The following is a 25,834-nucleotide window of genomic DNA, read 5'->3' as shown; positions in this document are numbered from 1 at the left end:
CCCGGTGCGGGCGCCCCGCTCCCGGCCCGCTCCCCGCTCCGTCTAGGCGCCATGGAACACATAGCCGCGGCGCCACGCAGGAAGTCAGGAGACAGTGCCCCCCGTCCCCACCCCGGGAGCGGGAATGGGTCGCCGCCGCCCCGACGCCGCGGTGAGGGGCGCGCGGCTGCGGGCAGGCGGCTCCCCGGGGCCGTTCTGCTGCCCGGGCGGAGAAAGTTGGGGAGGGAGGGGAGTGTGTGGAATGTGCCTGTCTGTCCGTGTCCGTGTCCCCTCAGAAAGTCGCTGGCAGGGATTTGCCCTCCCGCTCCCTCCCGTCTACCTATGGGTACCCGGTGCTGCTCCCCCTTCTCCGCCTTCCGCGCCTCCGCCTTGCCCGGAGATGCTCGGGGAGCAGACGGCGTTCCCGGGGTGGGGTCTTTGAGCTCCTTCCCCAACCTCCACAGACACCCCCCCCCCCCTTCGCAATTTAGACAACCCCGCTGACTCTAAAGGGAGTTTTCTGGAGAAAGGCTGGAATGCCAGGCAAAGCGCCCCCCTGGCAGGGCCCCCTCTTCTCCTGGGGGGTCCAAGTAGGGAAAAGCTGCTCCCAATTAGGAGAGGCGCTGAGAGAGGCGCTTTCCCATGCGCGGGCGCTGGCAGGGCTCTCTGCCTTCCTTGTCCCTCCTTGCCCCAGGATGCTGTCTCAATCCCAACTTCTCTGTCCTCTGCCAGCCTCCACGAGTGCCCAGCCCTGAGCTGTGCCCACTGCCCCCCTCACAGGCTGGCTGTGTCACCCGCCAGGTCCTGTCCAAGCTCTGCCTCTGGGCTGGTGAAGGATGTCAGAGGGGTCAGAGGGGCTGTCCTCGGCTCAGACGTCGCTGCCAGCAAACCGAGACCCCACTGGGACAGGGCCTCTGGGCGCCTTGTGCCTGGTCCCCGTGGATGGGGAGAAACCCAGAGCTACAACAACTCGTAGATGTGTTGCTGTGCCCAAAATGGCGTTGGACTGACTGGCATTGGTGGCACAGCCAGAGCTGGGATGTCCAGGGCTGGCTGAGCGCCTTGGGTGCCAGGAGGTGACCACTCCACGTCTGGCTGTCTCGTTTCCTGGAGGAGGTGGGGTGTTTGCACTCTCCCTGTTTATAGGAGGGCAGGTCACAGCAAGGTTACACGTGGAGCTACATGGAGCACACAGCATCCCAGCCTGGCACAGGGCAGGGGAGTTTCAGAGGGAGCTATGAGCTGGTGGAGGTCCTCCTGTGGCAGGGACAAGGATGAGACATGGCTACAATGTTCCCTCAGCACCCATGCACTATCTACTCCACCAACCTTGCTCTGTTCTGGGGAAGTGAAAAGGACAATATGTCCTCTCCAGAGAGCTGTGAACTGAACTTGGCAGCCGAAGTGAGACTGGGGGGGAGGAGGCAGGGTCTAACACTGGGTGTCACCAGCAGTGGGTGAACAGGGAATGTGAGTTTAAGTAGAGCGATAGGGAGGGCTCCCTGGAGGGTGCAGTTAAAGGCAGAGGCTGCCTGCGGGAACGTGGGAGAAAAGCAGCTCTGATTTTGCCCTTCCTACTCCAGGAAGAGGAACTTCTCAGGGAGGGGAAAACTTGACTTGATTATATCTAATAAGCCACTTTTTCCCTGTCCCAGCGGTGGGGGGAGGAGGATGCTTGGCCAAGTGCAGGCCCTGTTTGTGAACGATGAATGAATGACTCACGGCACAACAAGTCTCCCCGCCGTTTTCATGTGGCAGCAGCAGCAGTTCCCCTTTGCAGCTGCTGGGTTCATCATGCAGAAGCTGTCATGCTGGATGGGCACCCAGGCAGCCCACATCCTACACATGGAGCTATCCTGCTCTTCTCACATGCCTCACCTGGTCTATCCTGAGTTGGGAAACCCCCACAGAGGGTGACAATGCATGGCATCCTCACCTGCCATGAACTAGCTGAGCACTCAGTTCAAACCCTCTCTTTCTACTCTGCTCTTATTCAAAGGCAACTCCAGACTCTTCCTGCTCACACAGGCCTCAACCTCCCTCCGGTTTCCTGCCGAATGCGTTCCTGGAGAGCTTATTCCCCTGTGGGTTTGTGCCAACATTGTGCTTTTAGTTCAAGACCTCTTCTCCCTCTCCAGTGTTTACCCTGCTGTATTTATAGCTTCCTTGTTAGGTTAAACAAGCCAAAGGATTCTTGCCTCCTCTTCTCCCGCGGGTTTGGCTCTGGAGGAAAACCCCTCGTGAGATGCTGCCCGCAGGAGGGGGCACGTGCTGGCTTGTGTTTCTGCTCTTCTCCCTTTGGAAATTTTCAGCGTCTCTCACAGCCTTTTTTCCCCTCTTCTTGTTCAGGCATGGGAAAGGGTGGCTCTGCTCCTGCCCAAAATATTGCCAAGGACAGAGCTTGGGTGGCATGGGAGCTCTTCCCTATGGGCAATACACTGGGGCTTCACCAGCCTTTGAAATGCTGATACAATGCCAGCATCAGGAGTTAGCCCTGGGATGTCTGAGGTGACTTGCTGGAATGTTTAGAGAGTTTTGGTTTTTTCTAAGTGTTCCTGTGGTTACAACAGCATCACATGTATGAAAATCACCAAATCTCTCTGGCTGGGTGTGTCATGACCTTATGACCCGAGTTCCTACCAGCAAAAATCTCTGTGCACCTCCTGGTGATGGTTTTCTCCTACCATCCGGGCTGTGAAGGTGGGGAAGGGCACAGATGCATTGTAGTTGAGTCTTCCCCCACAGCCAGACTCCCATGGACCATTTCCATGGAAAAATGGAAAATTCCTCTGAAGATTAGAAGCAGGTTTGCCGTGTCAGGGATCAGCGTGTTAATGGGAATTATCTCTCAAGCCTGGCTGCTTCCCAGGTCTCTGAGTCACCTTGGCATGGGAGCAGAATGAGGTGAACTTTGGACTCTTTCGAAAGGTCACAGCACCTGAAGCCCCTGGAGCATCTGCTAAGCTTTCCAGTACAGGTGGGCAGCTGGGCTGAAAGATGCAATTCTTCCTTCTCTCCAGTGGTACAAGTCTGGGACATGGAAAAAGCCCCTGACAAATATCTCCTCCTCTGGTGTTTTGGGGTGTTTGAGGTGGGAGAGATCCATGGGAAGAGGAATAAGAAGTCTGTCCAGACCTGATTTGCCTCCATCCTACCAGGACTGTGTGCGCACTGTGGTCACACTGGTCACATCTGATCAGAGAGCTTGGACTCACTCCAGTGGGGATTGATCTTTTCTGAAAAAGCTTACGAGGAATTTTGGAAGTGTCTAGCCAGGGGACAGTGACATCCACCAGTACCCTGCTTGTACATGTTTCCTAAAGGTGCTTTTGGAGAGGACAAACAGGCTGGAGGGACCTCAGGAGACCTGACATTGTCACGCTGGCTTGTGCAGGTGACGATGGCCTGCATGCAGGTGAGACTGCATCGACCAGGAGAGGGGAGGATGCTGAAAGCATTTTGGAAATTAGCTGCTTGGCTCTGGTCCCTCCCACTCAATATGGAGACGGCTGAAATAGAAGCTGCCTAATGAAAACTGTTTCAAACCCGCAGAGATTGCCATATAGGGAGAGGTGGAGACGTTTAGGGCTCCTTCATCTAATGAAATCCTGATGGTGGAAAGAAGGTCATTTGGGCACCTTCTTGTTTACTGTATCTCCTAAAGAGAAATCAAGCAGTGCCAAATGTTGTTGAGAAGCCAGTGCTGAAGATGCACCAAGGGAAGAAGGGATGGGAGAAGCTTCTAGCTTTGGGAGACCGTCATCTCTGCAGCAGCTTGGGGAGAGTCTTCTGACCCACTGATTTTGGTGGGTGTTGTGCTCAGCTGTGGTTAAGTCTCATCCCACCTTGGGGAGCCTCAGACAGGGCTCGAGGCAGCTTCCTGTCATCCTGCTGGTGGCCTAAGGGGGGTGGATGTCCCCACAGAAGAGCACGTGGGAGGCAGTGGGGCTGGCACAGCATCCCTGGAGCACGTCCCCCTAGTCTAGCGTGGCTATACCCGTCCAGCTTTGCCTTCCTGTGCTTTCACCATCCCCTTCCTTTGGGACAGAAAGCTTTCATCTTGGCCAGACCGATAGTCAGAGCTGGAGCCAGGACCTCACAAGCCCCTCTTTGATGAAAGTCGACACAGGCATCAGTGCCTTTTGAATTCAATAACATCGTGAAAGGCACAGTTCAGCCCTTGCCTTCCTGCAGAAGTAGATAGGGAAAACCAGACGGTGTTGTCATGCCAGGTCTCCATCGTGGTCCGGCCCGGTGCCGTGCCGGTGTTGCGACAGAGCTCCAGCAGCTGTGCTGAACAGCCCTGCAAAGGTCTCCAGGGATGGCCAGGCTGCAGTGGCCCAGCTTGGTTTTGCGAAAGCCGCTGTCACGCAGGGTGCCCAGGCCAGCTGGCATCTCCCCAGATTTCCTTGCAGGGACAGGGCCAGCCCCCAGCTGCTGGGGAGATCTGCAGGAGTCTTTGCTTTCCATGAGTTTTGCCTGAGGCCTCAAGGCTCAGGAGGAGCTGGTGGACCCGACCAGCTATTGCTCCATCCTCGTCTTGCAAGGGCCAACACGCAACCCCGGCGGGTTCTTCAGAGCCTTGGCTGCTTTTGATTTTTTTAGCTCCTGCAAGGCTCCTGGGGGCTGTTTTGTAGCTCCCTCGAGGCTGCTCCACCCCATCCTGGCTTAGAGTTTTGTAGCTTTGTGGCTGGAGCATGGTTGTGCCAGGGGAAGCATGCCTTTTCCCTGGCCTCCGTGGTCCTGTGCCTGGCTCCACGTTCCTTCTCCAGCTGCGACTGTGCCTGAGGCCCTGGCACCCCAGCATCCAAAAAAACAGCTGAGTGCCTCCAGTTCCCTCGCTACTGTGTTCCCTCTCCTTGCAGCACTAGGGCAGGGGCTGCACACAGCGAGAAGGATGAGGGCCCTTGGATGGATGAAAAGCTTAAGATAGGCATGGTCTGTGGGGAAGGTCATCTTGGTTTTCACCCCTGGGGCACAGCTGGAGGAATTAGTTGGGGCTGGGGCGGAGTGTCCTGCTGCATCCCCAGGCAATGTCCCCATGAGACATATTCCCAAAAGGGTGAGGGTGCGTAATGGTGAGCAGGTCCAGCCGTGCATGGAGAATTTTCTTCCTCCAGTGCCTGGAAAGGTCCGTGAGAGCTTTTTTTCACTTATTTTCTCCATCTACCAAGAGCAGAGGCATCCTGCAGTAGCATTTAACCCTCCTGGGGTATGCAGGGGACCTCACAGTGCTGCTGACAACGTGGCCGCTGCATCTCCATCAGCAGTGGCATTTCAGGGACAGCAGCAAACGCCTCCCCGCCATCCCTCACCACAACCAGAGGAGGGTGGAGCAGAGCCAGAGGCAGCATTTGCGGCCAGCTCTATGACTTTCCAATTACCAGCTCGCCTTGCCACCGCGTGAGAGGTTCCTGCACCTAATTTTTGGTGAAACGATCCATTTTTCTCAGTAATTTAATAGCGTGGGCAGGCTGCTTGCTGACGGGGAGCCAGCAGCCAGCACCGAGGAGCCTGTGTGCCGGGCTGCCGGCCGTAACCACCTTCCCTGGGCAACGCAGGAATGCTGACCTAATAGAACAGACATTTAAAGAGGAGTTTTGGAGAGCAGCTCAGCTCAGATTCGGCTCACGCACATGGCTTCTGATTGTATCAGGGTCTTTCCATGCTCCCGCAGGTCCTGGGGACTGGCATGGGCGGAGGGGATATCCCTGATGGGAGCCGGACACCAGGGCATGAGCCATCCCAGCCGTCAATAGGCACAGCAGTTGCCTTATTTTCCGGGAAAAAAAGTTGCTTCAGGGAGTCCAAGTTGTGAGCTGAGGCTGGGTTCAGTGCCCGGCTGCGGCTCTCCCAGGCTGGAAAAGCCGTGGTGTTTCACTCTTGACATTTTCCAAACGAGATGTTTTGATTTATTCTTTTTTTTTTTTTAATTTATTTTATTCCCCACCCCAAGGTAATGTTTGGAAGACAAATTTAGCTCGATTTAACTCAAACCAGTTTATAAAAGTAAAACCACTGAAAACTAAACAAGGCCTATCATTTAGAACAAAATGTTTTGGTTTTCATTTTCCTTTTGGCATGAAAAACACAAACTTTTTTTTTTCCATTTTCCTCTTGACCTACAAACAATTTTGCTGTGTTTTTTTTTCTCCTCCTGGTTCATTCCCAAGACCACATTGTGCACTGAGGCCAGGGGACAGGCAAGCCCTGGTGCTGTTCCCAGTGGGACGGGGGTCCCAGGATAGGTGCTTCCCCATGGAGACCAGAGGAATCTTGCAAAGGCAAGCAGAAGCCGTTCTCCTCATTGCCAGCACTGACTCAGCTGGGAGCTCCCTGTGGAAAAGAGAGGCCTCTGGGTGTGGGTCTGTTCTGGCTCTCCTAGGGGGATGTGAACCCCTGGGCAGGGCAGAGCTGTGCTGCGAGTGCTGTGCTCTGCTGTTGGGCATCCCCACTGGGAAGGGCGAGCTCTGGCACTGCCTTCTCTCCTTGTTTATTCAGGTTTAAAATTAATCTGACCTTCCCCCGCTCAGACTTGTGCAAGCATGGCACATCCCTGAGTGGGGAGCTCCCACCAGCCTGATGGGAACCTTGTCTGTCCATAACTTGTGGCATCACTGTCCCCTCTGGGTGAGGTCCCCACCAGGATCTGGGTGCGGGAGGTGCTGGGGAATGGTGGGGTGCCCACTGTCAGTCGGTGTGTCAGCTTCCTCCTGGCAAAGGCACCTCTGGCCATAAGTCAGCACGCGGTTAATCCTCCGGTATAAGCTGCCAGAAGACTCTGTGCCCGGATCTGGCGTCTCTGGGCTGGGCAAGGGGTGGCTGCAATGCTTCCATCCGGGGCAGGAGCCAGTGTACCAGAGCCAGCGATTGTTCCCCCAGCCTTGATCCCCTCCATCGCCTGCCGACCCACCCTCAACTGCCATACCTGCATCCTTCATCCTTTGCCAAATCCCAGCTCTCCTCTTTGCCCCAGCCTCACCGGGCTGTCAGCCGAGCAGGGAACAGGGAAGGGATGATGGGAAGCAGCACTGGGGCTAGACCCGGTGCAGAAGCAAGCGTCCGACTCATCCACCACCTGATTTTATTTTATTCCCCTCTCAGTGCCTCGCTGCATACCACAGCCGTGCTTTTTATAGCCCCCAGCTGCAGCCTCGGCGTGCTCCCAGCCAGCTCCCCGCCGCAGCCCTGCTCGCTCTGTGCCAGCAGCCCCGGCCGAGGGGGGGATGGACAACATTCCCGGGGTCCCCGTGGCGGTTCAGCGAGAGGAGAGCACGGGCTGCGGAGGAAGGCAGATAATTAAACCCTAACCCGGAGCCACGTTCCCGTGCCGGCGGAGGCGTTTAAAGAGCCACATTAGTCACCCCGTCGTAGCCGGCGCGTGCCGCGTGCCAGCTCGAAGGCGAGCGCTGGTGGCCGGTCAGTCACCATCCCCTCTGGTGCTGCCCAGGGCTCTTTCCAGCCAGCCCAAGCCACCAGCTCCTTCCATGAGTCAGTCTGCTGTGACATGGGGAATGCCAGCAGAGGGGGTACCCCTTCCACCCCCAGTCTCCCCCCAGCCTTTTGGCGGGTTTACAGGGGCTAAAGTGAGATTAAAGGTTCCTGCCCGCTCCCCGGGAGCACTTTCATGAGCACCTGGGGCTTGCTGCTGCGTTTCCGCATCCCGCAGCCATTTCCACGGCTGGGATGCTGCTATGGGATCTGGCGCGAGGAGGAGGAGATGAGATAGGGGGTTCTGTTGCAGTCTGCGTGCCTGGAGCAGCCCCTTCCATTAGGACGTGGGGTTTACAGAGCGGGGACGGCCGGCCAGCAGGCATGGAGTGATGAGCATCCTCGCTTGGAAGCAGCGGGGGGGCCCGGCGTCTCACTCCCCGGGCTTTCTCCAGACGTGATTTCACCACTGCGGGGAGGGAGCACGGCCAAGGGACAGGCCCTGCTCGCCCCGACGGCACCCGGTTCTCCTGCCGGGGCGTTAGTCATTTGGACCGTGGCTGGGGGTGGGATGTGGCTGTGGTCCCCGTGAGACAAGGGTCGGGGGATTGGAGAGCCTGCACTTTTGGAATGCTGTCAGGGGAAAGGGGGAGGGATGGGGGCAGGGATTGATGAGGGGGATTTCTGGGCTCCCAGCCCACTGTCCCCTCCTTGCTGAGCTGGGGAGGGGGACAGAAGGCAGTGGTGAAGCCAGATGTGCAGTGGGCATCTGCAACCAAGCAGGTGGGCCGGGGTGGGGCCATCTTTGCTGGGCTGATGCCTGTGGCTGTTTTCCACCCTCCTGGTTTGACTTTTCACAGCTGGACATGGCAGCATGGAGGCAGAGGCAATGCTGTGGAGAGGCACCATCCTGCTTCAAGGATGGATTTGGGGAGATGTCCCAAGAAGAGGGCTTCTGCAGAGGTTTTTGGGTCCCTAGAGATGGGGGGAGCCCCATGGAATCCTGCCATGTCCCCTTATTCAGTGGGGAAACAGAGGTGTTAGGTGCCCAGGGCTAATTTTGAGCCTTAACCAAAACACCATCCAGCTTGTCCTACTTCCATCAGAGATGCAGGGAGAGGCCAAACAGTGAAATACTGGTGGCACTGCCATGTGGCTGCTCCATGCAGGCAGGGCAGTGAATAGGGGAATGCAGAGAGCTGTTGAGGAAGGGATGTGCAGGGGTGGGTTTTACAAAACTGTAGCTGTAATTTTGACCCACTGTGGGTAGCTGTAGAGGGGTGGCCTCCCAAATCTGCTCCCTCCTGAAGATGATGAGTTTCACTCCTGAGGACTGGGGTCTCTCTGACAGCAGCTCAGTCCTTGGACGAGCTAAGGTGGCTGAGAGGCTGCGGGAAGGGGGAGCTGCTCCTGCTGCCGGCCAGGTGCCGAGCATGACGGGAGAGGGGAAAGCCTCGGAGACTCGTTCCGAAACAAGGCTGCCCTTTTATTCTACTTTACGACTGCATTTTAATATCCACAAACATCCCTCCCTCCCAGGGCTGCTGCCAGCAGAGCCTGCATTGCCTGTGCTTGGCCTGCCGAGAAACCCTGGCCAAACCCTGGGCCCCAGCTCAGGGGAGAGGATTATTTTTCCCCCCTCGTTTTTTTGTAAGATATGTTTTCTATAGCTCTAATTGGACGGGCTTGAGCCCCAGCCAAGGCAAACACACCTGGGGGAGCCTCACTTTACAGACCCCATCTGCTGTGTCGGGGGCTCTGCTCCCTGCACAGCCGCTGCCTGGCCCCTTTATAGGGGAGGGGGCTGCTGGGGGTCGGGGGGGTAGGACCACTCCCACGCCAAACCACTGAGCAACCTCCGTGGAGGAGGAGAGCCCAGCGAGGCGGCGCAGGGAGATGGTGCAGAGGCATTGGAGGCACCCAGCAGAGCCCCATCCCACAGCAAGATTCCAGCCCGGCGTGGAGCTGAGGTATCTCCCCCCTGCCAGTGCTGCTGTGGTGGCACAGGGCTCTGTGCCCACCGGGGTGTGATGCTGTGGGTGGGAGATGCAGCGGGTACCAGCAATGTTTTGCCTTCCTGGGGTGACCGCACGTATATCAAGGGGTTGCAGTCCCCCAAATGTGCATGTGCCTGTGGAGGGAGGATGTGGGGGCTCCTCAGCATGTCGGGGTGTGTTTTGGGCTGCAGGACCACCTACCCAGTGAAACCCATCCAGGGACTGTTTGGGAAAGCAAGCAAGGGACATCAGCATGCCAGGCCACTACAATGGCTTGCACTGACAGCCAAATCCATGCTGGACTGAGCTTTGGGTGCTTCTTCCTGCAACTGCTGACTTTTTTTGTGGGTCTACTCAGCTGGGCTCTTCTCCTTGAAGTTGTTTCAGGGTCTACCTCCAGTGCTCTCCTTACCAGTCTGCTGTGCAGTGCTGGCACCCCCGTGCCAGGGTCTCATGGGTTTCATACCACATCAGTGCTTAGCCAGAGCCAAGAGAGCTCTTGGGGGTCTCTGCTTGACCACGTTGGGGTCCCACCTCTTCTGGCACTGGGGTGCCTGCCCTGACAGTGTGATGTGGGCCAGGGAGGATCAGCATCCTTGGGTGGCACCCAGCACACGGCTCATCCTGGGGTACATTTTATCCCCCCTTCCATGTGCCATCTCCTAGGGATGTGCAAGGCACAGTGCTGTCCCCCACTCCATCCTCAGGGATGTATTTAGCACATCATCCCCTCCTTCTCCGCCTGGCCATGCAGTGAGCCGGCAGCACTGAGCAGGCATCACCACTGCAAGCTACCCTCCTGGTGCTCAAGGTGCCACTGACTGCTCCAAGGAGGAACTCTGGCACTCTCTTCGCCCTCGTCCCTCTGGCTGGTGCTATGGAGATGCTGCCTGCCTAGGGAAATGCTATGGGGTTTTGAGTGCATTGCCATCCCGGTGCACCCAAGCACTTTGCATCAGCATCGCTGACTTGGAGCAATAAGAACTGAAGTGGCAGCTTAAAATCCAAAAGGAACCAGCCTCACCAGGACCTGCTGTTTCCCTTCAGGCAATGGGCTGGGCTGGGGGGGTTGTACAGGCTGGGATATGCTTCTTTCCCCCTCTGGCAAGTGTGCCAGGCCAGAGGATTTCTCTGTGCGTGGCTGGGCTTTGGGGCATAACCGGAGCTGGGGCTGTGCAGAGGGCAACTCGAGCATTTCGTGAAGGATTTTGGAGCTATCTTGGCCTCCAGTCAAAGCAGGCTGCAACGGGAACATTTCGAAATTCTTTTGGATGAGGAAAATTCCACGGGCAGCCCCCCTCCAGAGAAAGTTTGGGATGGCTGAAATGTTTGGAGTGAGAGGCTGCTTGCTTTTGTTTACTCTGAACTATAACATTGGAAGGGGGGGAATCCAAAGGAGAAAAAAAGACAATAGGATCGTGTAAACAGAGCTGGCCCTGAGTCGGGCCGAGGCGGCTCTCCAGCACTGGGGAAGAAGATGTGTCAGCACACACTCACTGGATTGCCCTGCTTTCCCCCACTCGGATACGATCACACTTAATCTTTCAGGAGAACTTGGCTGGGGTTTTTTCCCCTAGCAGAAAACGAGCTGGACAGTGTTTTTCCAACCTTCTCAACTCAGGCAGGGCTCAGCCCCATCCCCTGGCTCTGTGCTGCAGCCCCCAGCTTTTTCCCACTTTTTACTGCTTTTCCACCTCTCCTTTTGGCTTGGGGGCTGCCATCTGATTAACTTGCAAGAGGTTTGGGGCATGGGTGCTTCCTCAGTGGGGTGCTTCCCCAGCATCTGTCCCTGCCATGTGCCTCTCCTGAGCTGCCTCTGCTCAAACTTGGTGATCTGAGGTGTCTTTTACAACCTTAATTATTCAGTGATTCTATCAAAGCAGGTAGGGTTGACTCCAAGGTTGGAGAAGACAGACCATGGCTGTCCCACTAGGTGCCAGAAACTGGCACCGGCATCCCCACATCACACACTGTCAGGGGTCTGCAACTTCCATCCCTTCCCCCCACTCATAGTGGTGTACAACAGGTTAACAGGCCACCCTTTGGTGGTGGCTTTATTTGGCTGCCCAGGTGGTCCTTAATGACTCCTGAAATCCATCTCCAGCCCCAAAGGGATTTTGTTTTGCAAAAGGAGTGACAGCAAATTGCTAGCTGGGGGAGCGTTTGTGTAAGGTGAGCTGTTTATTTTGGCCCTGCAGTGTTTTGGCTGACCCGTGCGCCTTCATGCCTCAGGGATGGAGCTGAGCCCGATGGCTTCTGGGCTCTGGCCAGCTTTGGAGCAGGGGGAGGGATGGGGGAGCACCAGGCATGGGGATGCTGTGGGGCCCCTCTCCAGATCAGGGTTCCCAGCTCCAGGCTGCAGTTCATCAGGAGCATCGGAAGAAGCTGGATTTGCCTGGGCGTTCACATGTATGTACAGACATATCTGTCTCCTGCATTTATGCATGTGTATGCTCTTGTATCAGCTCTAGGACCAGCTTATGGAGGAACTTTGTTCTGGGAGATGCAAATGATACTGGGGGGGCAACATGCTGGGTTGCAGGGTGGTACCCGGCTGCTCTGTCCTGCTGGAAGCTGCGAGTTCACTGAATTCGCTGCCAGCCTGGGCCGAGCCCAGGAGCAGAAAAATATCCCAAATCCTAAAATGTTCCTGGGACAGGAAAAGCCTTTCCCACCCTGTTCTAATCACAGGGTGGCCCGGCTCTCTGCTGGCAGGTCCCACCCGTGTCCCAAGATCCGGCACTGTGCCCAGCCCTGTCCTGCAACCATGTGCCAAGGACAGTGGGGATGCAGCACACTCCCCCCCCCAACTTCCACCCTAAAAATAATCTCCAAGCTGTAAAGAAACTCACCAACACTACAGCTACAGCACTGGTAGGTTTCTTTACAGCTGAGAAATTATTTTTAGGAATTTCTCTGGCACGTGGCTTTGGAGAGGAGAATGGGGGGATGGGGATGGAGAGGGGGGCGCCCCTTCTCTCCCCCCTCGGAATGCAGCGCTGCCAGCTGGCACGGTGTTGGGGCTGCTGGCTGCTAACAGAGCCCTCGCTGTTTTGGCCCTTGCCAATGCCTCCGGTTACAACCGGGAGCCAGAGACTTTTTCCCGCAGGATGGAGCAGAGGAGGGCGGAAATCAGGGCGTTGGGGTGGGAGTTTCCCGGCTGGGGTAGAAGCAGAGCCTGACCTCCACGATGCTGCTGGCATGCTGAGGTGTGTGGTGGCCCCCCGGCCCCAGGAACCGATAGCAGCTGCTGGCTCCACAGAGGAGAGAGGTGACCCTTGGGTTACTGGGGGGTCTGGGCTTGGCTTTGGACACCAGTGGGGCTGTGGTCAACTGGGCATCATCAGAGGGTATTGGAGGGGGTTGGTCTGGATGGAGACTTGCATTGTACCTGGCTGTGGACATAACTGGTTCTATGGGCAGTGCTGGGGTTATCCCTGAGTTTGGGCTGAGCTGGAGTTAACCCCACTCTTGGGTTGCGTTTGGTTTAGCCCCACATTTGAACTGTGTAACCCCATGATTTGGCTATGCTGAGGTTAACCCTGTGTTTGAGCTGAGCTGGGGTTAACCCCACTCCTGAACTCCACTGAGTTTAACTCCACATTTGGATGGCATAACCCCACATTTCAGCTGTGCTGGGTCTAACCTCACATTTTGGCTGAGCTGGGTTTAACTCCACTCCTGGGCTGTGCTGGGTTTAACCATGTATTTGGACTTCACTGGAATTAATTCCTCTCCTGAGTGTGGCTTAGTGGAATTTAATTTTGCTCCTGGATTGCATGGGGTATAATCTCAATTTTGGACTGCCCTGAGTTAAATCTCACACTGGAACTTTACTGGGTTTAGTCCCACATTCAGCCCCTGTGTACAGGGCTTATTGGACTGCAGTGTCCTCACAAGGAAAGACTCCAACTGGTTTTACTGGTTTAACTGGGGTAATTCCAATGTGCTGGGGTTGCACTGGCTGCAGCTGTGCATGTGTGTGTGCTGACCCAGCCCAGCATGGCATGGTACCCACAGCATGTATGGGGATCCATGCACCCCACCAAAGTGGCACAGAGGAAAACAGCCCTTTTTGAGCTCCCCAGGGCACTGGAGGGGCTGGGGACAGTGCACTGAGTATCACCCAAGGTGGGCAAGGTATTGCCTCAAGTGTGACTGTGCGTGGCCCCAGTGGCCCTAGAGGTGTTGGGGAACACGCTTCCTTCCCTCCCAGCACCCTGCTGGGCTTTCTCCATGCAGCCAGTGGCTGGGAGGGTGCCAGTGGTTGTTGCAGGGGGTTGTTGCTCCTCACACCCCAAAGGTGCATGTTCCTGCAATGATGATGAAAATCACCAAGGATGCAGGGGCGGAGTGCTTGCAGGTCTCTGGGTGGATCAGTGGGCACAGGGAGGTACTCGGACCATGCCATGGGTCCTCACAGTGGGACATGGTGCTTCTGCAGGGCTTCCAAGAGGAGAGGGATTAGTGGGGCACTGCTCCCAGCCCCACAGGAAAACTAGGAGAGGGGAATTCCTGCTGCTTTGAAATGTCGCCTGTAGGATGGCATTCCAACATAGGACATGTTTACTACAGCAGGCACTGGCAGAAAAGAGGGTTTGGAGTGCAGGGCTGGGGAAGCACCCCCAGCTCAGGATCAGGAGTAGAGAGTGATGCCATCTCTGGGGCATTAGAGCCAGCTTTGGGTCTTTGCCCATTGCAGAGTGGCTTTTTGCAGGTGGGTGACTCTGTCAGGGCCTGGCACACGCCAGGCAGAGCTGCCAAGTGCTCTTGGGTCATTTGCTGCCAAGTGCTCTTGGTCTCTGTTACAGCAATGCTGCCTCTGACCACCCTGAGGAGAGGTTAGGAGGCATCTCAGCTTTCTGTACTCAGTGGGGAGCATCTCACATGTCCCCATTGCCATCTGCGGCCCTGAGGCACAGTGTCATCTGTTTCTGTCCCCATTCCCACCATCCCGGCTCTGTGTGCGGCCCATTCTCTTTGAAGAGTGACTTCAAATGAAGCAAAACAAAAAACCCTAAAAAAACAAAACCCACTGTCTTTTAAAGCACTGAGCGCAATGGAAAGTTGGCTTCCCCCAGGAATCTGTGCTGGGCTTTGCCAGGCCACGGCAGGGCACAGCACAGAGCAGCTGTGCTGAGGGGACTGCCCCACCCCACATGGACATCAGTGCTGGTGCACGTAGCCATGATTTTGGGGGAAGTTTTGGCTCACAGCATTTAATTTTGGATGCAGGAAGGGGCCTATGGCAGGATTTCTCCCCACTACTCCCCAAAAATTTTGGATGAGCTCAAATGGTGCCCAGTGGAAGAGCAGGGTTGGTGCAGGGTGGAGCATGGCACCTTGTGTGTCTGGCTTACATTCATGGGTACCACAGGCAGCCTGGCCACCCTGGCCATGCCAGTGACAAGAGCATTCCATGCTAATGGAGCAGGGTCTGGCACCACTGCCCTTCCTGCCAGGACCAAACCACTCCCCCAGGCTGAGCTGGGTCCCTCTGCCCTGGCCATGGCACTGGGAAATCACACAGCCCTGGGCAGGCGGCAGACGTCTCTTCGGCCAGGATTAGCATGCAGGCAGGAAGAAAAGCTCTGATTGTTCCCTCCGTCCCGGCTTGGCTCCAGGACCACTGCACTGGGACTCTGAGTCCCCAGAATGTGTCACCACTGGTTCAAGCATGAAGGGATGTTTTCTCTGCCTGTGTGCCCATTTGTGGGGGTGCAGAGCCACCAAGGAAGGTGGCCTGGCCATGCACACCCATGTGTTCATCTGCACGCTTGTTTTTCCCTTGACCAGGGTGTTCGGTGGCAGAAAATACAGGAATCCTTCCTGGGCGGGCTGTCTTGCAGCACCAGGCCCCCTGCCATGCCACTGCAGCCAGGGATGAGGGCTCCAGGTCTTCCCTGGCTCTCTGGCTCCTTCTACTTTTTTTGTGGCCTTTGGGCAGGGGAGGAAGGGCTTGCCCTGCTTCTTCTCTCTGCAGTGGTGCTCAGTTGGAGATAGGTTTTTGGCAATGCTCGTGGAGGTCATTTACTAAGACAATGTGTGACTGGAGGGGCTTGGAGCTGTCCTCCCCCACACTGTGCTGGGAGGGGTGCCCCTGTGAGGCAAGGCATGGGGTGGTGGGGTGAGGATGGGGACTGCTTGGCGGAGGCCCTGGGACAAAGAGTGTTGAAGGGTGGAGGATGCAGAGTGGGCCTCAGGATGAGTGGTGTTAGAGTTAGGGTTAGGATTAGAGTTAGATCATTGAGTTTAGGGTCTAGGTTAGTGGTCCCTAACTAGACTTAACCACTGGGGTCATTATGGGGATGTGTTGGAATGCAGCTGGGGGCAAGGTCTGCAGGGATGTCCTTTGCCACCAGATGAGGCTGTGAGGTACCTCTGGGTCCTCTGGTGTTACCAGCCCCAGACAGGCCAGGCCAGGCAGGGCTTCTTACACTGTTCCCTGGGGACATTAGCAGTGTCTGGCTGCAAATTGTGACATGCCCCCAAGCTCTTCCCTTGTCCATACAGGGAAAGAGGCCTTTCAGTGTTGCAGCTGCAGGGTCATTTTTCCAGACTGGCCTTGAACCAATCAGCGTCCCTAAGACCAGGCAACCTCATGTCAGCAGTGAGCCAGTGCCCAGAGCATGTTCTCCTGCCACAGAGCAACATGGTGAGGGTGAGTGAAGGGTGCAGCAGCTCTGTCTTCACCCTCTGCAGCGTTTGAAAAAACAGGGTGGTTGGGAGAAGAAATTATTTTATTTTAAAACTATTCTTCTCTCTCTATACTAACCCATTCTCCCTTTTCTCTGACATCCTCCTTTTCGCCCCCCCACAGAACCATCTCTTCACTCTGGCCCACGTGGTGTATGGAGTTATTTTTGGTCACTGCTTTTAAGACAAAATACACTCATTTCTGTCTTCTTTTTTTTCTTTTTTTTTCCATCGCCAAAATATTTTACTTTCAGGCCAAATGTTCCCAGTTACTTACCAGCATAGTTTTGGCAGAGACCTTTTAACTGATGTTTCTTGGGAACATTTCTTCTGGTGGTTTGGTAGGAAAAGCTTATGACAGTCTCATGAAATTATTTACATTTTGGGCTTGTGTTTGAGGCTGCCTGGCATGTTCAGGACAGGGTTGATGTGGGGTGCCACACGCCTTCCCCCCTGCAGCAGACTGCCTTGTAGCTCTCGTTTCCTTCGCCAGGCGGTTTGGTCTGTGGCCACGGGCACCCGACCGCAGGAGGGGAACCAGCAGCTGCTCTGGGGTGCCTTTGCTGGGCTGGAGCATCCATCCCTCCAGTCTCTCAGCTGTTGAACCCTGGGGGACACAGATTTATGCCTGCACTTGGGGCTGACAGGGAGCTCACTGCCTCCTGTGCCTGCTTGCACTTGAGAGCAGAGCCCAACAGTGTGAGTGTAAATAATAGACCTGTCCATTCATGAGGGGTGGGCAGAAGGGTCTTCTAGGGAGAAATGTTCAATTTCTGACTGATACAGACAGTGTGATGGTGCTGATAGGGTCAGTGTGATGCTGACCAGGATGGATGCCCTGGCATAATGCTGGCTGGCACAGACAGGGTGATGTGGCTTGTGTTGGATGGATGGGGTGATGCTGTCTGGGATGGACAGGTGACACTGGCTGAGATGTGCAGTACTATGTAGGCAAGACCAGATGCAGGGTGATGCTGGCTGGGGTGGATGACTTAAAGCAATGCTGGCTGCGGTGGGCAGGGTGATGCTGGTAGGGTAGGACAGGGCAATGCTGACTGTATTGGCCAGGATGATGCTGACTGATATGTGCAGGTTGGGATGCGTATGTTGATATGTGTAGGTTGGGATGGAAAAGGTGATGCTGGTAGGGAGACTCCAATCTGTGGCAGGGGTTGACCCATGAAGAGCTGGGTGCACATCCCTGACTCCACATCCTGCACTTCTCACCCCAGAGCCACTGGTGATCTCTGAGTGTGAGGAAGGGATTTCAGGGCCATTCAGCCACAAATGGCCCAAAGGGGTCATAGATCTACACGGAACGAGCCTCATGGACCAGATCTACATAGATCTACATGGACCAGCCTCACAGTGGGTGCAGGCATGGGCAGTGATGTGGGACTTGGTACAGCCTGAGTTTTCACAGTCCTGCTCTCCATGGCTGTGTGAGCCTGTTTAGATCTAACTGCTGTCTCCTTCCATGTAAATACAGGCCAGAATTTCTCTTTGGTCCCTTCCCACTCCAGCTGCACTTTCACGGGTCTCTGGACCACCCTGGGACTGGGAGCCAGCCAAGGCTTCCAACACAGGATTGCAATGGCAAAGAACCCTTAATCCCGCCAAACCACACATCCCCAGCCTTCTGGTCAATGTTTGCCCTTTGCATCCCCCCTCCAGGCACAGGGACTGCCAGCAGCCAGGAACCAGCTGTGACTGTGGCACAGACCCTGCCAGATGTCACAGCTGGTGTCCTGGGATTTGGTCCTTGTGCTATCCCCAGCAGGATGGAATGAGACAAGAAGGAGATGCAGGGTCCATGGTCCTGCAGGAATGCTCTGTGATGTGGACCCTGCCAGCTGTTCTACTGCAGGGGATAACACCCTTTTTCTTTCTGCTCTGCCTCCCCAGATGCACAGTTCCATCCCAGGCCTGGGCAGGGTGATGGTGTTCCTTGCAGCAGCCCTGGCATCAGCCTCGCTCGCCGTCCCTGGGAGTTGGGGAGAGGAAGGTGAGCCCCCACTAAGCCCCCCACATAGCCCCCCCCCCATCCCAGGCATGAGGACCCTGAGGGCACCCCTTTCCCCCCAGACAAGAACAGACCTACCAGAACTAGGGCACTCATGGAACGCAGCCCTGTAGTGATGGGCATCCTCTGGCCAGTGCCCCCCTGCATCCGCTTGTTACCCAACCCCAGCTGGGACCAGTCCCTACTAGTCCTCCACTGTGGTACCTGTGTGAAGCAAGACCCCACAGCCAGTACCCACTGCGGGATACAGCCACAACCTGTCCACCTCCACTCCCAGCCCTGGCATGGGGTGTCATGGAGTGCTAACACTCATGTGGGGATATGTGTCCCTCCAGGTGTGCAGTATGGACAGCTGGGCTCAGATGTGACCCTGTCGTGCGCTGGTGCCCCTGCTGGGTAGGTCTTTTCCACGTACACTGGAGGATTTATCCAATGGAATGATTTACAGGGTGGGCCTGAGATGACCTGCCATTCCTGTCCTCTAATGCAGCCTGCCCGGTCTCTCCTCTCCAGCTCACCAGTGCAATGGAGACGGGCAGGTGCTGCGGCACTGCCAGAGGGCTCAGCCATCCAGCAGGGAGCCCTGGTGCTGCCGAGTGCCAGCTTGGCCTCCATGGGAACATACAGCTGCCATGGCGAGGACGGTGGCCTCCTGCACGCTGTTTCCCTGCGTCTGGGGCGTGAGTAGCATGTCTGCTGTCTGGGCTATTGCGTGGGTGTCACCCCACTGGGATGGGTCAGTGATGCCTGCACCCCTGCCAAGGGATTGCCAAAAGGGGTCTTTGGCATCTCTGTGTGCTGGATGTGCTGTGGGATGGGGCGCCCTCACTGACTGTCACTTTCCCCTGGACCTCAGACCTGCCAGGAGTCCCATTTGTGTCCTGCAGAGCATCTGACTACGAGAATTTCTCTTGCTCCTGGACCTCCAGTGTGGAGACCTTCCTCCCCACCAGATACATCACCACATACAGGTGATGTATCCCCACAGGGCGTGGACTGGGGGGGGGTTATGGGGTGAGCTCTGGGTCCCAGCCAAGGTTGAACACCAAATCCAGCTGACCATCCCACCCACACCCTGGGTTCACCTCCTGCCTCAAGGACCATGCTGCACCCCTGAGCAGGTCATGTTTTGGAGTGAGGGAAGCTCCAAGCATTTAATTGCTACCGGGGGGGACCTCAGCATCACTGCGGGGCTGGCACAGGCAGGCTACTGTGCCACAGCCCTACTGACAGCTCTGCCAGCACCAGAGGGACTATAAAAGAGAAGCAGGTCATCTGCAAGCCGCTATGCTCCGGCATGCTTTGGAATGAAAGGAGCCCTGACAGCATCGCTGCTTCTAATTATCCCTGTGAGCCAAATTAGTGAGTGGCTTTGAAGTCCAGCAGAGCTCATAAAGTACAGCCCTGCTGAAAGCTGCAAGAGCCAGGGGCTTGGTGTGGAGGGGGCTGCGTGGAGCATAAGGGGCTCTGCAGGGAGGGGGTAGTGAGAAGCAAGGGATTTGGGGGGCTCTAGGGGAAGTGTGAAGCTGCTTTTAGCAGCATCTCTGTATCTTTGCTGCTGTGTGATGAAACTCCAGGCAGGGAAGGGGGTCCTCTGGGGAAGACCCTCTTGGACCCCACAATCTCTTTTCCCTGGGACCCCCACCTCCTGCTGCCAGGCTGCTCACTAACAGAGGTGGATATGGTTTTAGTTCTGTCTCCCTTGCTGTCACATCTGTATAGATGTGGGAGTAAGGGGCTATTCTGCAGTGTGGAGACCCCTGTCTCTCCTCTGGGTCACAATGGGGTTGGCTTCATGCTGCCCCCTCATCCTCATCACCTGCTTTTTCATCTGTCTCCATGGCAGGAAGAAATCGCTGACAGGTGAAGAGAAGCGGAGGTAGGATTGACTCCCACCCTGCTCCTGCTCCCTTGGGACTGGGCCCCATCCCAAAGGCTCTGCTGCAGCCTTCAGCAGAGACCCCAGAGTGAGGGCTGGGGGTCCCCGTTGGGGAGCCATCTACCTAAGGCTGGGGGTTTGGGAGAAGGGCTTGCCCCATGAAGGGACCTTCCCAGGGGGACTGGAGCTGGGATGGGGGTCCCTTCTGTTGTGCTCAGAGGGACATGGTGGACTCTGGAAGGGTGAGTGCAACTGAGCCGGAGGGGCTGCCTCCTCCACTAGAGTCTTGGCGTGGAGGTCTCCCATGGCACCTCCTTGGCAGTGTTGGGAAACTGTGCGTGGTGGGCAGGTAGGACATGTCACCACCCTGCCTCCCCACCTACAGGAACAAGAATGGGCACGTGGGGCTCTGCCTGCAGGATCCATCCCGCCCTGGCACCTGCACCGTCCACAGGTCAGAGTTCTGGAGCTCCTACCGGATGAACATCACTGAGGTGAACCCCCTGGGCTTCACCTACCGCCTCCTTGATGTCACCATGCAGGCCATCAGTGAGTCCCCATCCATCCGTCTCTGTCCCAGTGTTCATCCATCCCCCAGGCTGTTACATTTGGGTGACAGAGGGGAACCCAACCTCTCCCTGCATGGTAGTGCAGTGTGACAGGGGCCTTCTGTCCTCTCTCTCACAGTTAAGCCAGATCCTCCAGAGGGCTTGGTGGTGGAGCCCATTCCCCTGGCCCCACGGCGGCTCCACGTGAGCTGGAAGTACCCCTCCTCCTGGCCCAAAGAACCCCACTTCCAGCTAAGGTTTCGGCTCCAGTACCGACCCGTCATCCACCGTTCCTGGTCTGTGGTAAGCGCTGTGCAAGGAAAGGCAAAGGCAGCATGGGAGCAGGGAGTGCATGGGGCTGGAGAGGGCGGTGGGGGATGCCCCTGCCTGCCCCACACCTCCCCTCTGCTGGCACAGGTAGAGACAGTGAACCTGTCAGAGGTTATCACAGATGCCTTCGCCGGGCTGGAACACGTGGTCCAAGTCAGTGCCAAGGATTTCCTGGATGCAGGGAATTGGAGCGAGTGGAGTGCAGAGGCCCGGGCAACACCAGTCAGAGGTGAGAGGGGGACAGGCTGCATCCCCCAGCAGCCCTACCATGTTGCACCATCCCTCCCTGAAGTCGCTCCAGCACCCTGAGCTGCCTCTTTCCAGTCACTTCTCCATGGCACCCATTCCCCCAAATACCAACCAGAGCAAGTCTCAGCTCCTGGGCCACTTAAAGTTGGGAGGCAGAGCTGCAGGAGGCCAAAAATCTCCCAGCCCATAGCAGATGTGCTGCTGTGCATAGCAGATGTACTGCTGCCGTTTGGGGATTGTCCCCTGCAGACTTGGGGCAGAGTGGGGTTCCCAGAGCACCACTAGCACCTTGAGGGCACCCTAGGGCTCGTGGGATCTCTGGGGCGTAAGGGTACCTTCTTTGCTCCTCTCTGTGGGTCCCTGCAGTTCTGTGCATACTTTTGGGTGAACGTTTCTGTCTCCTCTGTCCTTGCAGACCTGGCCACCACAGCGAGTGAAGAAACCACTACAGAGGCCAGACTGGAGAGCCTGGCTGAGGAGCCCTCCCAGGCTCCCAACCCTGAGCCCATCAGTGAGTAGAGATGGGGTGGCAGTCAGGAGTGCCAGGGTGAGCACATGTGTGGCTTAGTGCACTGGGAAGGGTCTCTTGCTCCATGCCCTTGTGTGGCTGGGCTGGTGGGGTGTCCAGGAGCTTGCAATAGGGTCCCCCAGATGCTGGGGACTGTGGCATCCCTTGGCTGTGACAGTCTCTCTGTTCCAGACCGCAGTGACCCCTTGGAGAAGATGGCTGTCCTGGTGTCCCTTGGGATCTTTGCCTTCTTCGTCCTGGCTGCTGTTCTCATCATCACCATCCTCATCTGGTAGGTTGGGTTTTGAGACTGAGGGGTCTGCATGATTGCTGTCCCCATCCCATTCTTGCACCTGAACCCTCAGCATGGAGTGTCCTGTGTCCCCTGAGCCCTACTCTGGGGTCCCTGCCAAGACAGACTTGATGCTCCATAGGGTGGTTTATGCTCCCCTTGCAACCCCCTGTCACATCCAAGCCTATTCCCAGCACACTGTCCAAGCTTATTCCCAGTCCCCAGTGCTGCACAGTCTGCCTGGGGTCTTTCCAATGAGCCAAGATCCATGGGACCTTTCTCTGTATTCCCCAAAGATGCTGCTACTACTAACACCCCACCAAAGGCTCCTGCCTTGCTGGGGGCTCTCATGCTCCAGAGTCAGCGCAGACACCCCTTCATATGTCTTTGCTTCTTAAGAGTTCTACACTGGGCATTGCCCACTCTCCTTGCCATGCTGTCACTCTGCTGTCAGTCCCTGTTCCCAACTCAGTCCTCCTCTATCTCATGACCAGCTTCTGCTGTAGCCCTGGAGATGACCCGACAGAGAGGTTAAGCTGAGCTGGGCACAGCTGGGCACAGCTGGATGGGAACATAGAGCAGGATCACTGGGGTTGTGGGCAATCCCAATGCTCCAGGGAGCTGCTTGGGGTCCTCAGCCATTACTGCTCTTTTCCCCAGGCTCCGGATGAGGAAACATGGCAAGGACAAGACCAAACCCAACTTCTTGGTTGCTGCCACCCACTTGAAGGCACTACCAAGTGAGTCATGGTGCAGGGTGGGTAATGGGGCCAATGAGAGGCAGGGAGTGGGAAGCGGGGAGCAGGTCAGTGCCCCCTTGACACCCTGTCCTCTCTCTTGGCAGAAGCCCAGATCCTGTAGTGAGCCCTGGCCGATCCCTGCTCCCTGCACCTGCTTGCCCACACGTGGGACTTGATGCCACTGCTGGCCCCCAAGGATCCCACACCTCCTGGGTCACCCACAGCTGTGGACACTGCCAGAGCCCCAACACCCTTGGGCTGCAGGATGGATCCTAAGGAGAGAGGTTCTGGCTCCCAGGAGCATTGGACTGCCCAAGCCCACCAGGAGCCGGCTGGAGTCACTTCAGGCTCAGGGTGACAGGCCAGCTCCACCTCTGAGCGCTGCTAAACAAATGGGGATAAGACACTGAGCCAGCCCCACTTCACTGCCTAGTGTTGAGGGGGACCATGGGTATAGGCTCCCGGGGGTGCCGGGCATCAGTGAGCAGGGGGTGCTGAGCCTTGCCCGCCACCGCCCGCCAGCCGCCAGCAGGCGGAAGAGAACTGCCCCCACCCCTTCCCTCTGCCCCTCTCCCCCATGCTGTGGCTGGATGGAGCAGTGATGCCAATAAAGGAGTTACGCCAATGTCCCCAGTAAAGGGGATATGCCATTGGCACTACCCAGACAAGACCTTGCAGATGATGCTGGGCCAGGGGAGAGGTGAGTAGCACTAGGTGAGATGCCAGCTCGGGACGGTCCTTGCAGGAGGTGCACATCCAGCAGGGCCAGTCCCCAAGCCAGTCAGCACCCTCCCAAGGTGCCTGGAGGGGCTGAGGGAGACCCTTGCCCAGGCCAGCCCTTGCTAAGTGCCAGAAGACAATGCAGGCAGCTGTGTGGGATGTCTCCCCTGCCCTCGCCAGCCCAGCAGCAGGGACAGGACCCTCTGCACAGCCCTCCTCGCTCTGCATGTGGCCCCCTTGCTGCACATCGACACAGCCCCTCTAATGGCTTCCATGTGTTGGCACCACCCGACCCCTGTGCTCAGTGCCAGCAGCCCAACGAGATCCAGATGGAGCTGGATGGAAATTCAGACAGCAGCGACACATGGAGCACAGGGAGCCAAGCCAGTGCAGGGTGGGTCCCTCCCAGTTGGATCCTGGGGTCCTGCCTGTGAACCAGGGATGCAGAGAGAGCCTGGAATGGGGGCACCCCCCAGAAGGGTACTTTTGAGGACTGGGTTGGAGGGCACTGGGGCAGGATGTGCCTTTGCATGTCTTGTGTGCCCGCACTGGGTGCCCGGGGTGTGGGGTCATGAGGGCTATCCATGCTTGGCTTTGTGGGGTCCCAGGCCCTCACTGTCCTTTGTGAGCACAGTTACTTAAGCTGGAAGAGATGGGGGTCAGCCCTCTATCTACCATGTGCTAGCTGGGGTGGCACTATCCTTGGACCAGAGCAGGGCTCTCCACAGAGTAAGTATGGTAGGTCACCAAACTGGGGAGGTATAAGGAGCCAGATCCTGCCTGGACTTCTGGGCTCAGCAGCCACATCCCCTCTCCCAGGTGAGCTGTGTCACACTGCCGTCATCTGCTGGATTCAGCTCCTCGTCATCCAACCCAGGCACCACACATTCTGATGTGTCACCGTCACCCTTGTCTGTTCTCAGTTGCCAGCGTGGCATGGGAGGCCTTTACCACCTGAAATCCTATCACCACCAGATCCCACTCCTCTGCCACTGTGGAGGGCTGTGGTTGTCCAGAGATGCTGTGGAACACAGGTGATGTGCATCCCATAGCTGTGGCTCCAGTGTTTGCAAACAGTTCAGTAGTTTCCCAGCATCTGGTGCTGGTTTAGAGACTGACGCCTGCTCTAGATGTAGCAGCACAGCAGCCAGAAAATGGGAGAGGGTGTGAGACAGCAGCTCTGGCCTCTGTATCCTGCCTGCTTATTAGCTCCAGGAAGTTGCTGCTGGCAAGGGGAAGCAGGGACCACCAGAACCTCACATATGTCTGCAAGGAAACATGTACCTGCATTGTGCAGACAAGCTCAGGTGGGTAAATGAGAAATGACAGGCAGAGGGGATTCAAAGATCTGCTCTCCCCATGTGCCAAGCCCTCTGTCCCCTTCCTTAGCTGGGGCTTGCCTGGCCAGGTGGTGGTGACACCCACTTCTGGTGACCGTGGCAGCTTGAGGGCAGGAGATGCACATCTGGTCCTTAACACTGCATCCTGCTGCCCATGATCCTGGAGGGTGACCACTTTCCTCTCTGATAGAAGCTTTAGAGTCAGGACCTGCCACCCATTTGGCAGCTGGAGATGCCAAGAGCAGGCATGAGGTCTGCATGCCACTGCAGACTCCTGCCTGCCTGCACTGCGACTGTCTTTGGGATGTCTCATGGCTCAGGTCCCTGCCCCAGCAGCCTGTGAATGTGACAGACAGGCCTTGGGGACCTGAAGGAAGCAGCATATTCTGTGCTTTAGGGAATAAAGATGCAACTCCCAGTTGCCCAAGGGAAGGATGCACTGGCTCTGGACATGGGCAGACAGGGCTTTCCACTGAACCAGGGAGCAGGCAAGGGGCGAACAGCAATCTGGAATAAAGGAGAGGGATCCAGATGCCAAAATCAACTTTGCCTTCAAGCAGTGGAAGAAAAACAGGAAGGGACCATGAGAGCAGCCCCAGTGCCGGCACCTCCCTGTCCCACTGTGGGCCAGGACACTTCCTCCAAGGCTTGGGCTCTGGTGGTTCATGCAGCCACTGAGTGAACAGGAGGCTTCCTGCTGCAGGCTGGAGCCCTGCCTGGATGGACTCTGCCCGAAGTAGGCAGAGCGCATCCAAACTTGCCTTGCTGCTGTATCCCATCCTCCCCAGGCCGAATGCTGTGCCAAGATCACTGGGGGAGCTGGTACAAGCCAGGCCTGGGGATGCTGAGGCTTTGCCAGGTCAAAGCAGCCTATGATCTGCATCCAGAGGGAGCAGGGGTGGATCCAACTCCCTGGCATGGGGACTGGGACCAGCCCAAGACCAGCAGGAGAAGAGTGCAGGAGAACATGGCCTGGAAACTATTGGGTGTAAAAAAATTCCATCAGGCAATGCCACATGGGAATGTCCCCAGCACTGAGATGCAGACAGGTCTGTCTCTGTGTCTCTATCCTGCACAGGGTGGCCCCATCCAGACCACGTCT

The 25,834-nt window shown here is 56.7% G+C and overlaps 1 protein-coding gene across 1 annotated transcript; it reads left to right on the top strand.

The window, feature by feature from the left end:
• Window positions 1-23,337, top strand: IL11RA (interleukin 11 receptor subunit alpha). Its single transcript, XM_018077197.1, has 13 exons — window positions 1-82; window positions 18,007-18,108; window positions 18,462-18,522; window positions 18,640-18,806; window positions 18,983-19,097; window positions 19,973-20,005; window positions 20,391-20,554; window positions 20,693-20,856; window positions 20,971-21,112; window positions 21,548-21,643; window positions 21,833-21,932; window positions 22,593-22,672; window positions 22,777-23,337. Exons 1-13 carry the CDS (start codon window positions 52-54, stop codon window positions 22,791-22,793), a joined length of 1,272 nt encoding a protein of 423 aa, XP_017932686.1. The 5' UTR covers window positions 1-51; the 3' UTR covers window positions 22,794-23,337.
• Window positions 23,338-25,834: the final 2,497 nt, after the last annotated feature.

The sequence above is a fragment of the Manacus vitellinus genome, unplaced genomic scaffold (genome assembly GCF_001715985.3).
Source record: "Manacus vitellinus isolate BGI_N305 unplaced genomic scaffold, ASM171598v3 scaffold_36_pilon, whole genome shotgun sequence".
Taxonomy (NCBI): Eukaryota; Metazoa; Chordata; class Aves; order Passeriformes; family Pipridae; genus Manacus; species Manacus vitellinus.
Note: the sequence above shows the minus strand (reverse complement) of the source record. Positions and strands in the feature narration are given on the sequence as shown.

Excerpts from the sequence above, each read along its gene's own strand:
- IL11RA (XM_018077197.1), top strand. The coding sequence starts at position 52 with ATGGAACACATAGCCGCGGCGCCACGCAGGA. Across the intron at positions 83-18,006 it reads AGCCGCGGCGCCACGCAGGA|AGATGCACAGTTCCATCCCA; the intron begins AGTCAGGAGACA and ends CTCTGCCTCCCC. Across the intron at positions 18,109-18,461 it reads TGGGAGTTGGGGAGAGGAAG|GTGTGCAGTATGGACAGCTG; the intron begins GTGAGCCCCCAC and ends GTGTCCCTCCAG.